This window comes from Gracilinanus agilis, chromosome 5, assembly GCF_016433145.1.
Source record: "Gracilinanus agilis isolate LMUSP501 chromosome 5, AgileGrace, whole genome shotgun sequence".
Taxonomy (NCBI): Eukaryota; Metazoa; Chordata; class Mammalia; order Didelphimorphia; family Didelphidae; genus Gracilinanus; species Gracilinanus agilis.
The window spans coordinates 155586175-155600935 of record NC_058134.1 but is presented as its reverse complement, the minus strand read 5'-3'; the positions used below and the strand labels follow the sequence as shown (position 1 = coordinate 155600935).

The window sequence follows — 14761 nt, the reverse complement described above, 5'->3', positions numbered from 1 at the left end:
GTCTAGAGTATGTTGAAGCTTTATCTTTCCCCCCGAGTTTAAAATATATGGTTTTGTCAGTCATGAAAAGAGATTCCGTTAGCTATAAAAGGGAAAGTTTGCTAACTATATTGAGAAAAAGGTTCTTTGGGTTGGAAAATAGCCTTGTATATCTGTTAATTTCTTTTGTTTTTAAATGAATGCTAAAACTTAGGACAGAATTGCAAGAAGATTGCTTATTTTATTGACAGGTTGGAAATAAAGATTCTGCTTTTCACTATAGCTGTTCCCTTTAGGATAGATACTCTATGGCTATAGTAGTTTTCTGATGTCCTCCATGTTACAGTTTATTTTCATTTAATAGACTGCTGTATCCTCTAACCCTTCCTTCAACACACATTTTCTTACACTCTTTATCTCCTGCCTATTTGTTCTTACTATCTTCTTTATTTTTAGCTATTCATCAAGTTAGTACAAAATGTTTAATTATAGCACAAAAAATATAGTTAGCCAAAAAAAAAGCCTAAATAGTATCAGGAATTGTACATGAATTCAAAGGACAATTGAGAGTTATAGAGCCAATATTTGTATAAAAGAATACAATCATCAGATTTTTTAACAGTGGATTAAGAGTTTCAAGGCCATCTAGTGAAATCACTCTTATTTTATAGATGAGAAACTTCAGACCCAAAACACAAAGTGCTGTTAAAAAAGTAGGTTTGGAATAGTCTGTGAAAGGCCTTTAATACCAACATGTTATAGGAAAGGCCTGATTCTGGCCAGACCATTAGTAGTTTAGATTCAAAATTGGAATGAAACTAAATGCTTATATAAGACCTTATACTTAACAAAAGGAGATTTACTTCTCTACAGCAAAGGAAGGATATTTACCAAAGATATTCAGAAGGACATTGCATAGATTTAGCTGAATTCAGCTCCCCAAATACTGTTTTAATCCCATGGTAGTTCTCTAGTCAGGCATGACTCCTCATAGCTTTTTTTTTTCAATGCAATTTAACTTTATTTTCAGTTCCAGATTTTTCCCTCCCTCTTTCTTCTCTTCTACCCATTAAGAAAGAAAACCAAAATCCTTTACAGATATGTTTAGTCAGACAAAACAAATTCCAAAATGAATCATGTCCCAAAAAAATATGCCTGAGTCTGTACTTTGAATCCATTATCTCTGTGGAGTTAGATTGAATACTTCATTATGTGTCCTCTGAAACTGTGGTTGCCAAGTTCCTAAGGCTTTCAAAGATAATTTGTCTTTATAATACTATTGTCATTTTATAAATCCTAGTTCTTTTCACTTCACTCTGCATCAGTTCATACAATTCTTCTTAGGTTTTTCTATAATGGCATTCCATTACATGTGTAAATCATAATTTATTCAGTGTTATCTCTTGTAGTAGAGTCCTAGTAATAGTATTGCTTGGCATATGCAATGTTAAATAGGGCATAATTCCAAATTGCTTTTCAAAATGTCTGAACAAATGTACACAGCTCCACCAAAAGTATATAAAAATACCTGTTTTCCCACAGTCCTTCCAACATTTGTCATGTCATTTCTTTTTCATCAATTTTGTCAATCTAATAGGTATGAGGTAGAACCTGAAAGTTGCTTTAAGTTTCCATTTCTCTAAATAAGAATAATTTGGAACATTTTGTCATATAGCTATTGATGAATTTCTTCTTCTAGAAAACTGCCTATTTTCATACCTTTTAAATTTTTGGAGGATGACACACTCATATATTTGACTTAGTTCACTATATATCTTACATATGAGGCCTCAGAGAAATTGTTGCAAAAATTTCTTCCCTATTTCTCTTTATTCTTTCAATTTTAGCTACATTAGTGGTGTTTGTGCAAAAAAAATTTTTTTTTGTGTAATCAGAATTCTCCATTTTACCTCCTGTGAACCTGTCTCTTTTTCAATCACAAACTCTTCCAGATCTAAGAGGTAATCTCTTCCCTACTCCTCCAGTACCTTCATGATGTTACCTTTTATGTCTAAATCATGTATCCACTTGGAGCTCCTTTCAGTATATGGTGTGAAATGTTAGTCTATACCTAGTTTTTCTCAGACTGTGCAAAATAAAAGTTTCCAGTTTACCCAATAGTTTTTATTGAGTAGTGAGTTCTTGTCCCAGTATCTGGGACAAGCTGGGATTTTGGGGTCTATCAGACATTAGCCTGCTGTACCTGTTTGCTTCCGTATATTGTCTATCTAAATCTGTTCCACTAATTTATTTCTTACCCAGTACCAAATGAAAAAAAAACCAATTATAGCTCTAGAGTGTAATTTGAGATCTGATAAGTTCCCTTCTTTCACACTCTTTTTTTATGTTCCTCCAGGTGAATTCGTAACATATATATACATATGCCTACACACATATACATATATATATATTTGGCTCTCTAGGTAGCATGGAATAAGTAAATTAATTTAGGTAGTATTATTATTTTACTATATTAGCTTGGTTAATGTACAGGCAATTGATATTTATGTAATGATTTAGATCTGTTTTTGTAAAAAGTGTTTTCTAATTGTTATCATATAGTTCCTGGGTGTGTGTGGGCAAGTAGATGGTCCCAGGCATTTGATAGTGCCTTCAGTTATTTTAAATGAAAATTTTCTTTCTATCTCTCACTGCTAGATTTTGTTGACAGTATACAAAAATGCTGATGATTTTTGTGGGTTTATTTTATATTCTACAATTTTGCTGAAGTTGTTAATTTTTTCACTTAGATTTTTTTTGTTTACTTTAATTAAACCATCATGTTATCTGCAAAGAGTGATAAGTTTACATAAAGTTATTACTTCAATTTCTTTTTCTTTTCTAATTGTTATAACTAGAATTTCGAATACTATTTTGGATAGTAATGGCGATAATGGATATAGTATTGGTTTTCTTTTTTAAAAAAGGAATTAGCATTTTACCTTGCTTTTATGTTTTTCCTAATATTGAATCAGCTCTGTAGACTGATCATACTGATATATATTATCTTAGGGAAGTGTTACTTTAGTTTCTTTGATAATATTCTATTTAAAATTTCTGCATCATCATTCATTATGGATATTGATTGGCACAAAGCTTTCTTTATATTTTGATTCTCCTTAATTCAAGTATCAAGACCATATTTGAATCATAGAATTGGTAGCACCCTTTATTTTTTTTTCCCAAACAACTGACAGATTTGGAATCCATTACTCTTCTGTATTTGGAAGAATTTGTTTGTAAATGTCTGGTTCTGACTTGTTCAGTTTCTTCTTCTAAGTCAAGAATTGTTTTGGCATATAGTTTGGTAAAATAACTCCTAATAATTGTTTTTATTTCTTCATTTGTTTTGAATTCAGCTTTTACATTTTTTACTGATAGTTTGGTTTTCTCCTTTTTAAAAATCAAGTAAGCTAATGGCTTATTTTATTGTTTGTTTAAAAAAAAACAACTGGTACCTAGTTTTATTATAACTATAATAAAATATCCTAGCTACATAATTTTTTGTAGTTTGCTTGTTATGGCACTGAATAACTAAATTAATTTAGAATTGCCATTTTTATTATAATAGCTTAGCCTTCCCAGGACAAGTAATATTTTTTCCAGTTGTTTAGATCTGACTTTGTGTGAAAAGTAATTGTAGTCATATTGTTTCTGGGTTTATCTCAGTAGGTAGACTCCCAGATATTTATATTGTCTAGTGGTTTTAAGTAGAATTCTTCTATCTCTTGCTGCTAAATTTTAATAGCACTGATGATTTATATGAGTTTATTTTATAACCTACAACTTTGCTAAAGTTGTTATTTCAACTAGTTTTTTAGTTGATTCTCTTAAGTCAGGGGTCGGCAACCTTTTTGGCCATGAGAGCCATAAACGCCACATTTTTAAAAATGTAATTTCATGAGAGCCATACAGTGCTCACAGTGCGGCTCCTGTAACAGCACCTGAAAAAAAATTGGCTTTATGGCTCCTGCAGAAAGAGCCATATCTGGCCCTCAAAAGAGCCAGATATGGCTCGAGAGCCATACGTTGCTGACCCCTGCTCTAATCCTATCACCTGCAAAGAGTTTAGTTTCCTTAATGCCTATTCTAATTCCTTTAATTTCTTTCTGATATATTACTATAATTTCCTTGCTAGTATCTTAATTTGTTTGCATTAATATTCATTAGGAAATATTTCTATCGTTTTTTTTCTCTTTTGGGGTTAGCTATAAGAACTATATTTGTACCCTAAAAGGAATTTGGAAAGATTCCTTCTTTGCCTCTTTTTTTTTTTTTCAAAAAGGTTATGGAGTATTGAAATTATTCTTTAGATGTTGGTAGAATTCACTTGTGAATCCATTTACCACAGGGGATTTTTTTCCTAGAGTGCTCATTGGTTCAATTTCTTTTACTATCTGCTCTTTTATGGATGAATTCATTCCCCATAACGGTCAGAGTTAATATTAACTGTTTATTTCCTTTCATCCTGCTTTTTTCCCTAGTTAGCCTTTTCTTTTCTTTTGCCCTATCCTCAAAAGTTTTTTTTATTTCTGACCACCATCTCCCCCAGTCTGCCCTCACTCCACCTTTTCTTATCCCCTTTCCTTCCTATTTTCCTATAAGGTTAGATTCCTATACCTAACTGTGTATTTTTCCCTCTTTGAGCCAATTCCAATGAGAGTAAGTTTCAAGCATTACCCACCACCTCCTCCATCTTCCCCTTTTTCTCATTCCTTAATTTTATTTCTTTGGATATCATCCCATCATAGACAACTTAAACCCATGCCTTCTATGTACCTTCCTTCTAAACTGCCCTAATAAAGTTCTCGGGAGTTATAAGTATCTTCTTCCCATTTCGGATGTAAACAGTTTTGCCTTGTTGAATCCCTTATGAATTCTTTCCTCTTTATCTCTTTATGCTTCTCCTCATTCTTATGTTTCAGTGTCAAATTTTCTATTATCTCTGGGCTTTTCATCAACAATGTTTGAGAGTCCTCAGTTTCATTCAATATCTTTTTTTTTCTCTTGAAGGATTATACTCACTTTTGCCAGCTAAGGTCATGATTCTTGGTTATAATCCTAGCTCCTTTGGCCTCCAGAATATCATCTTCCCACCCTCAGACCTGTTAATGCAGAAGAGCTTAAATGCCAGAGCCAAGAACTAAACCTAGTTCCTCTGATTCCAGGTTTATTGTTCTGTGCATTATAGCACCATTTTTTCCTGATTCTGCCCTATGAAGGTCTAACAAAACACGTCTTACCCCTCCTTCACATAGCAGCTCTTTAGATACTTGAAGACATGTCTCATGGCCACCGCCACCCCCCACCCCCAGTCTTCTCCAGGCTTACCCATCTCCTATCCCTTCACTCTTGGGTTGCTCTCTTATGGATGCTCTGCAGCTTATCAATGCCCTTCTCAAGCTACACGTCAAAAGCTAAATTCTATTTCACGTGTGAATTGACCATGACAGAAAATAGCATGAGCTTGTTTGGCTGTTCCATCTGCTGACTCATACAGAACTGGCAGTGCACTAAAATTTGGGGATTTTTTCATACAAACTGCTCTCTAAACATCATGCTTATGAAACTGATTTTTATGCAAGACTTTCTTTTGCCCATTGAATAGAACAGAATGTGTCTGATTACTACTATTACCACTACTACCACCAGCCCCCGATATTTATAGAGCACTTTAAGGTTTGCAAAGTTTTTATGTGCTTGATCTCATTTACCTAACAACTTTATTAAACAAAAGTACTTATGGATATTTGCCCCATTTTACAAATGAAGAAATTAGGCTCAAACAGGTTACACCTTGACTTGAACCTTGAACTGAAACAGATCAATTAATTTGTAACAAGTTTGTGTTTTCAAAACAAGTGTTCCAGCAGAACTGTAATAAGTAATTTGTACATTACAAATTACAGTAGAATTTGTAAGCTTTTGGAAGATAAGGATTCGTACTTTTTTACCCCTTTTTTCTTGAAATTTTTGTTGTCTTGATATTGTAAAAGTAACATGCATTAGTTGTGAGGCTAAGTATCTAGATATACCCTAGATGGTGAATTATCATTGTGAACTGAATCATATTTTAGCCCAAGCTTGTGATTTCATCAGTATAGGGACCTCATAATAAGGAAGCTTCCTTTACCCATGCAGATCAATAACTATTCTGCCACTTATAGTATAATTGCCCAGGGAACTGAGGGGCTGACTATATCTCTAGGTTTATCATGCTTGCTAAATATAGTAGTCATAGTTGAGTAAACAGGAAATACATTTCCTAGTTGCCTAGCCTGCCTTGCCAAAATAATGATATGAATGCATCTCTGAAAGGGAATTAGGAAATTGGTCCTGGCCTATTCCCCACTTGTTAATAAGGGAACATTCTACATGTGGCAGACTGAAAGAGTAATGAGCAGAACGTTGCTCTGAAGAGAAAATGTTTATTTCAAATGTTAGGAGTGAATGTGGTACAGGAAGTATTTATGGCCACCCACATATCCTTTTTACCATTAATGAAAGAAACATTTTTTTTGGTGGAATGTGACATTGACTAGATCAAATGTGCTGTTTTTAAAGAGCTACTCATTTTTCATTGTCCAATGTGGTGAAATACCAGGACTAAATTTGAATTCTGCTGATTCAAAACACTCATTATTGCACACCTTAGAAATGCTAGCCTCCTACCCCAGCCTCCCCAACTTTTGACAGGTGGGAGCTGAGGCCTAGATGTACTCAGAACCCGCCAAGACAGACGTATAAAATGAATATAGGATTCCTGTAGGTACTTCTATAAAGTCACATAGCTGCCTGTGAGAATCTTAAGTCAAATGATTAGTTCACTAGTGGGTAAATTAAGATTCATGTTAATATATTAGAAGCTAACGTATGCCTTCAAACATTTATTTTCAAATTTTGTCATCCCTGCCCTTGACTGTACATATACAAAATCCCTGGAGAGACTCTCTGTGTCTCACATGGTTGTGTTAAGAAATATGTAGGTTAAAAGTGAAATAAACCAAAACAGAAACTGATAGATCTTTCACTCTTAAGGGGGGTTATGCTGTTTCCACTAATATTTGACATGGTGTTAGTAATGCTACCTATAGCAATAAAGCAATTAATTTAAGCAGCTGGAAATAAGCACAGACAAATAGAAAGTAAAATTATGTGTGTTTATAGATGACAGGACGGTTGATGAAGAGAATTCAAAAACATTAATGAAAAAGTTAATTGAGATAATGAATCTGTAAAAATGAAGTAAAGAAGGAGCAGGATGCAAAATCCACAACACCATTATCTTTTCTGTATTTTACTAGAAAAGAAATACACAGAAAAAAAAGATTCATGGGAACAGCATTAGATTTTGAGTCAAAAGACCTTGATTTCAATACTGACTGTGCCACTTTGCCTATATGACCATGGACAATAACAACATCATTAGTAATAATAGCTGGCATTTATGTAGTGCTTTAAGGTTTGCAAAGCACTTTGCAAATAATATCTATCCTAATAAGAAACATGGGAAGTGGATATTGTACCCTCCCAATTTCTGAAATGGGGGGGGGGCCCATAATAATAGTATTTCCTCATTTTGCAAATGAAGAAACTGAGTGATTTGTCCAGAATCACACAGCTAAGTGCCTGAGGCAAGATTTGAATTTGCATCTTCCAGAGTGCAGAAAAATAGACCTAGAAACAAGCGCTAACAGCAGTTTATATTGCCAGTAAACTCCAAAGAACAAATTCGTTTGAATTATATACAATTTTTAAAAATTTACACAAATCAATGCAGTTCAAATAGCTCATCAAAAAATCATTAAATATATCTGAGAAAAATCTGATATCCAAAATCTTGAGTAAAATTGGCACAAATATGTGAAATGAACTATAATTGCCTTAGAACTTATATTTAGTATTAATCCCAAAACAGAAGGTAAGGGTTAAAAAAAAAAAAAAAAAGCCAGGTCTGCAAACAGGAGTTCCTGGGTTCAAATATGGCCTCAGTTCCTGGGCAAGTTACTGAACTCCCATAGTTTAGCCCTCACCACTCTTCTGTCTTGGAACAAGTACACAAGAAGGTTTAAAAAAGTAATTATCTTCCATAGATAGGTGGTCAAAGGGCATGTACAGTTTTCAAAGTAAAAAAAAAAAATACAAATAACCACCCAAAGCAATGTTCAGAATCATAAATCACATATCCATAAAATCTGAAAATGCTAAATTTAAAGATAGGAAAACTTAACTCATTACCATGCCTGTGTGCAGACAGAAATGGCAAATTCACTGTTATTGACATTGTGAATTGGTACAATAATTCTAGATAAAAATTATGTATATAAACAAAATGTCCCCAAAGATTAGTTAATAGGTTATAGGGTTTTTTTGAGATCCAGAATAGACCTTAGACGTTATCTAGCTAATAAGCCTTTAATAGATATAAGAACAGATTAAATTATTGGCGCAAAGATTAATATAGCTCTCAAGTAAACAATGGTTCTCTAAGGCTACATGATTGAACAAATTGAAGTACAGGAATGTCATGTGATGTTACTTTGCTGTAAGGAATGACAACTATGAAGTTTTCAGAAAAAAAAAAACATTGAGACATATAAATGCAAAATGAAGAAAACAGAGTGAAACAGATGGTACATACCCACTTCTTGCAACAGTGTACATTCAGTCACCTAAATTACTGATTTTGCCTACTGTATCTGACCAGAGTTTGCTATCAGAGTTTAAAGGGTACATATCCCTACTCTCTATTAATAGTAATCATCTTTTTGGAGGGAGGAGAGGATATTTCCTATTAAGGAGTTTGTTTGAATATTTGTTGGGAAAAGTATCTCTTATATTAAAAAACAAAATGAATAGCTCAGTGGATTGAGAGCCAGGCCTAGAGACAGGAGGTCCTGGGTTCAAATCCGGCCTCAGACACTTCCCAGCTGTGTGACCCTGGGCAAGTCACTTGACCCCCATTGCCCACCCTTACCAATCTTCCACCTATAAATCAATACACAGAAGTTAAGGGTTTAAAATTTAAAAAAAAATGAAGGAACAGAGGGAGGAAAAATAGGGAACTGATTGGGTTGGGAAGGTAAATTAAAAGCTGTTCTAACAAAGTGGAAGGAGTGGGTGGTGAAGACAAATTACAAATCCCTGTAATTTTCTTCAGTCCCAACTGCTTATAAGTTGTGGTTGTTTTCATACTTTTCAGAAGTTTGTAAAATGTTGATATTTAACTACTAGTGTTGGTCAACTTGTTGACAACCTCCTGCCATTTTGCTTTTTAGGTCTCCTGAACCAAACCAGTGAAAGTGAAAAATGGATCAAAGCCAATGCACCCAATGGCACTGTGCATCTCAAAAGCCAAAGCTGGTTTCAGTCCCTGAGACTAAAGGGCTCCTGATTGTTTGAACTCTGTTATAAATAACAATCATCGAACATCAAATCACTGAGAAAGTATTGATGCCACCAGACATAGAAACATTAGTAACGTTAATTTGGAAATGAATGCTGATTGGGGAATGATTTTCTAGGGTTCCACATTTGTGTTTGGCTGCTATGTGACACTTCCGGATGAGTACATCTCAGCATCGATTCAAGCTGTGAATTATAATATATGCTACAGACTCTGCAAAAAGTAATCACTGATAAAATGAAAGACAAACTACAAGCAGCATTCAGCTTATTGCCTAGTATACCAATATGGGAGGTATTATCATTTTAGAACTGGGGCTAAAGGTTTTTATGAACTTCCTTGCTTCCAAAACCTAATTCTCCACTCTTGGAGCATTCAGTTAATATATAAAACCAGGAAGAACTGTCTACTAGATGATATTTTTCACAATTAAGAAAAATCCATCCTTTATAAAGAATCTTAAGGGAAATATTTTGGTTTTTTAATAAAGTTTGTAAAATATTGTGACCTAGATTAATTTTCTTTTTCCTTGATAAATTTATTTTACATGTTTCTTTATCTTCTAGTTTTGTAAATTAAGATAACATCACACAGTTAACAGACACTGAACATGCTCCTGTTATAAGACACTTGGCATTTTTTGAAAACCACTAAGTTGAAGGAAACATAGAGACAGTTTTCCTTAACTATACTCATTCTCATCCAGGCACGCACACATTCTGCCTCCCATAACTAAAAATAAAATTTATAGACTTAGGAAAAGCCAGAATGGTCACAGACACTATAGTAACTTGTCTTTGTATCACAGTTACATAAGATACAGAGAGAAAATATTACCTTATGTTCTCCCAAGCCCATTTTACTTAAGGCTGCAGTTACTAAATGCTTTTTAATTTTAAAAAAGTTGGCTATCCCTAAATAGTCTCTTAGTACTTCTCACTGAAAACTTTTAAGATTAACTAATTCTCTCTAATGAAAATTAGCTTTTTGCTCTGCACCCTACTTTTTTTTATATAGTCATTTCTGGAGCCCTCAATAGTAAATAATAAGCAAAGTTCTCTTCTTCTCTTCTTCAACCAACAATTTGAATAAGTTCTGTAAGAAATCCTGCTCCATTTCTTTTAAGTAAACTGAGTGACTTTCTCCTTACTCTCACCTTCATTGGCCATGGTTAATAAGTTTTCTGTGAAAAGCAGTGCCTATTTGTACTGAAAATATATGGAATCCAGATTGCTAAAGCTATTTTTTAAGCAATGCTCATGTCTCCCTGCCCAGTAGAAAAACAAAAAACAAAACCAAAAAAAAAAAAAAAAAAAAACCCTTCCTAACACCTCATGAATTAGTCTTCTAACTTTTTCAGTTTTTCTTTTTTTTATTTGAAATTTTTTTCCTTCAGTTTTTCTGATGAGAAATTCTACTTTGCTTTGACTTCTCTGATCAATACCTAGAAAAAGGATATATACCATAAAAAAGGATATATCCTAAATAGAGGAGAGATTTTTAAAAAATGGATATATTCACATGTAATATTACTACTAAACTTCAATGGTTATGTGATCTCATCACTATGGGGACTTTCTCATTATGGGGGTGGGCAGAGAATGTTTTTTAAAATTTGGATAAATATTAGAATATTACTTTTTCTGAAATGTGATAAATACGGGTAAAATACACTTTTGAATCATTGTAAAAACACAGATCATTTGAAAAAATTATTAAAGTAATATGGAAAAATCCCAAATGCATTCATTTTCTTCTTTTTGTGTGACACAGAGATAGACATAGTTTGCTTTTATATGTGTTTTTTCTAGAAAATAAACTAAGAACCAAAGAACCAAGTTAAGGATGGGGATTTTGAACTCACTATTTTCCTTTGTGCCTTTTTCATCTGATGCATTGATAATTCATCAAGGTTGATGGATCTTTAGGAAAAGTGTGTATTGGCTGCAAGCTACTGTGTTAGTTAAAATCACCTGGGGTTCTATTTGGAAGGACTGAACCTCAATATAGTGTTTGACAAACTTCTGTGGACCTGTGGGGGTCCTTAAAACTACATTTCCCATGGTCCAATGGGTTTTATGGGTTTCCTGTTTTAGATGACGTATTAAAGGTGAGGGACTATTTTAAGTAGGGGGTAGTAACTTGGAACTTCCTCTTTAGTTACCTGAGCTCGAGGAGAGAGGAAGGTAAATGGCTGAGTTGAGGTTGGAATAGGTTTTTCTTACAGGCGCGTGGTCAGTTTATCTCTCAGCATGGCTTTTATTAAAATACTATTCTTCCTTTTGATCTCGGCCCTCATCATTTTTAATCATAACACTACACTGTGGAGGGAATCCCTCTACTCAATAACCTTTTCTGTCATGGATTTCTTTGACAGTCTAAATAGATGATTCCTTTCCATATAGCATTTTTAAAATGTATAAAATAAAATATATAACATTAACAAACCAACTGATGTTAAAAAATACTTTTTGAAATGCTGAAAAAAAAGCTGATAGCTTTGAGGTTAAAAACCTCCCACTAGGTCCTTTTACTTTTGGGTAGATAAAGAACTACTGAATTCTCTTCCTTCCTTCTCATATGTGTGTATGTGACAGCAATGAAAAAACAGAACAAAATATTTAGAATTCATCCAAAATAGCCCTTAGGGCAAAAAAAACCCCAAAACAATATAAGCATTTTCATCACTAAAAGAGAAAAAGAATAGATTGATGAATTGTGCATGCAATCAAAAATGTTCTAGAAAAACAACAAATTAAAAAGTCCCAATTACACTCCAAAGTAGAAATTCTGAAAAATCAGATTGACTATTGAAAATGGAAAAATTAAATTAATATATAAAACAAGAGATTTGAAAAATGAGATAGTTAAGCCATTACTTAATTTGATTTTTAAAAGACAAATTACCAGCATAAAAAATGAAAAGGCATATTTTTATAACCTATGAATTAAAGAAATTAATAGGAACCATTTTGCCTTTTTATATGCCAGTAAAACTTGTAATATAAATGAAATGGATGAATATTTACAGAAATATAAAATGGCCAAATTAGTAGAACAAGAAATAGAGAACTTATCCCAGTATCAGAAAAAGATGTTGAATGAGCCATAAATGAACTTCTGAGTGGATAAAAACCAAAACAAATGGATTTAATAAATGAATTCTCTCAAATATTTAAAATAATTCTAATGTTAAACTTTGAAAAATAGGGAAAGAAGTGGTCCTATCTAATGCCTTTTATGATACAAACATGGTCTTAAAACCTAAACCAGGAAGAGTCAAAAAAGAATCAAAATTATAGACTATAATGAATACTGATTTTAAAATTTTAAACAAAATATTAGCAACATATTGCAAAGATTATACACTATGAGCAAGATTGATTTATACCAGGAATGCACAGCTGGTTCCATATTGTGAAAACTATATGATAATAAGGATAACAAAAATTATATGATCATATTAATGAATGCAGAAAAAAGCCTTTGACAGGATAAAATATCTATTCCTATTAAAAACAAATACATCAGCAAAGAAAATGGATCTTGCTTTGATATAATTACAAGTATTTATCTAAAACCCAGACCTTTCATTTTCCATAATGAGAATAAATTAGAGGCCTTTCGTATAAGATCAAATGTTAAAAAAAAAGGTTTCCATTATTCTCTCTGCTATTCAGTAGGGTTAGAAATGCCTACCTCTTTCAATAAGAAAAAGAAATTGAGGGAATGAACAAAAAGAGGAAACAAAATTATGGCTCTCTGCTAATGATATGATAGTTTAATTAGAGAACCTTATAGATAAAATGTACTTCAATAAAGTTTCATGATGTAAAATAAACTCAACACACATCATCAGCATGTCTGTATATTTTACTAAAGATTGCAGCAGAAAGTGATAAAAAGAAATTGCAGTTAAAAAATCTATATGTAAAATAAAAATTCTTGGGATTATAAAACACACTACAAAAACAGTGGAACTATAATGAATATCTGTTAAGCACTCTTTACACAAAGACAAAATGAAGAAATATTAATTGTTCAAATCAATATAATGAAAAATTACTTATTCAGTGCCATATCAAACTACAAAAAGATTATTTGGCAGAAAAAATAACAAAATTTATTCAGAAGAACAAAAAGATAAGAATGTTAAGTGAATTGATAAGAAAAAATGGCAGGGAAGGGGATTTAGCAGTATTAAATCTCATACCATATTACAAAGCAATAATAGTCAAGACATAGAAAGGATGATCAATGTAACAAATCAATGGAAGCAAATGACCAGTTTGATAAACCTAAATATTCCAGCTATTGGGGCAAGAACTCACTTTCTGGCAAAAAGTGTTGGAAAATCTGGAAAAGTTTTTTGTCAGAAACTAAATGTTGGCCAACATCTCACAGTATACCTAGATAAATCCCAAAAGATATATGACTTAGACAGAAAGGGTGACAATATAAACAAATTAGAGAAGCCAGGAAGAAATTACCTATTGGATCTATGGATAATGAAGAGTTCATGACCAAACGAGATAAAAAGATTCATAGGAGGTAAAACAAATAATTTTGATTACATAAAATTAAAAAGCTTTTGCACAAAACAAAACAAATGCAGCTTAAATTATGAAGAAAGCAGGAAAATGGGGAGGGGTGATTTTTGCACCAAACTGATAAAAGTTCCCATTTCTAAGATATATAGAGAACTGAGTCAAATGTATGGAAATAAGAACTATTCTCCAACTGATAAAAGGTTAAAGAACATGATTTGACATTTTGGAGATGAATTGTAAGTAGCTATATGAAAAATGTTGTAAATCACTTAACAAAGAAATGCAAATTAAAGCAACTCTATGGTACCAAACCAGCATGCATCAGTTTGGCTAAGATGACCAAAAAATAAAAAAGGAAAGGAAAATAGCATATGCTAGAGGGTTTGGGAAAACAGGTGCACTAGTGAAATATTGGGAGAACTAAATTCAAAGAATCTGGAAAGCTATTTGGAAATATGCCCCAAAAGTTATTAAATCATACTTATTCTTAAAGACAGTGATATTGTTACTATTTGTATATCCCAAAGAGATCAAAAAAGAAGAAAAGGATTTCCTTGTATAAATGTAGTACTACCCCTTTTCAAGGTGTAAAAGAACTGGAAACTGTCATAGGAAAAGTTAAAGTAAGGTGCTACTTTAACTTTTCCTATAACAAATCTGAATGAATGTCTATCGATTGAAGAATAGTGAACCCACATACATATAATGCAATGCTGTTGTGCTATAAGAAATAATAAAGGGAGCAGTTTTAGAAAAACCTTGGAAGACTTATATGAACTAAGGCACAGTGAATTGAGCAGAACCAAAAGAACATTTTATGAAATAG

At 32.7% G+C, this 14761-nt stretch overlaps 1 protein-coding gene across 1 annotated transcript in view; it reads left to right on the top strand.

Annotated features, from left to right (window-relative positions):
* FAM185A (family with sequence similarity 185 member A) overlaps positions 1 to 11119 on the top strand; it is an 87846-nt gene extending 76727 nt beyond the window's left edge. The window contains exon 8 of the mRNA XM_044677650.1: positions 9258 to 11119. Coding sequence (XP_044533585.1) covers positions 9258 to 9373 — 116 coding nt within the window. The 3' untranslated portion in view covers positions 9374 to 11119. The remainder of the gene's footprint in view (positions 1 to 9257) is intronic.
* Positions 11120 to 14761: the final 3642 nt, after the last annotated feature.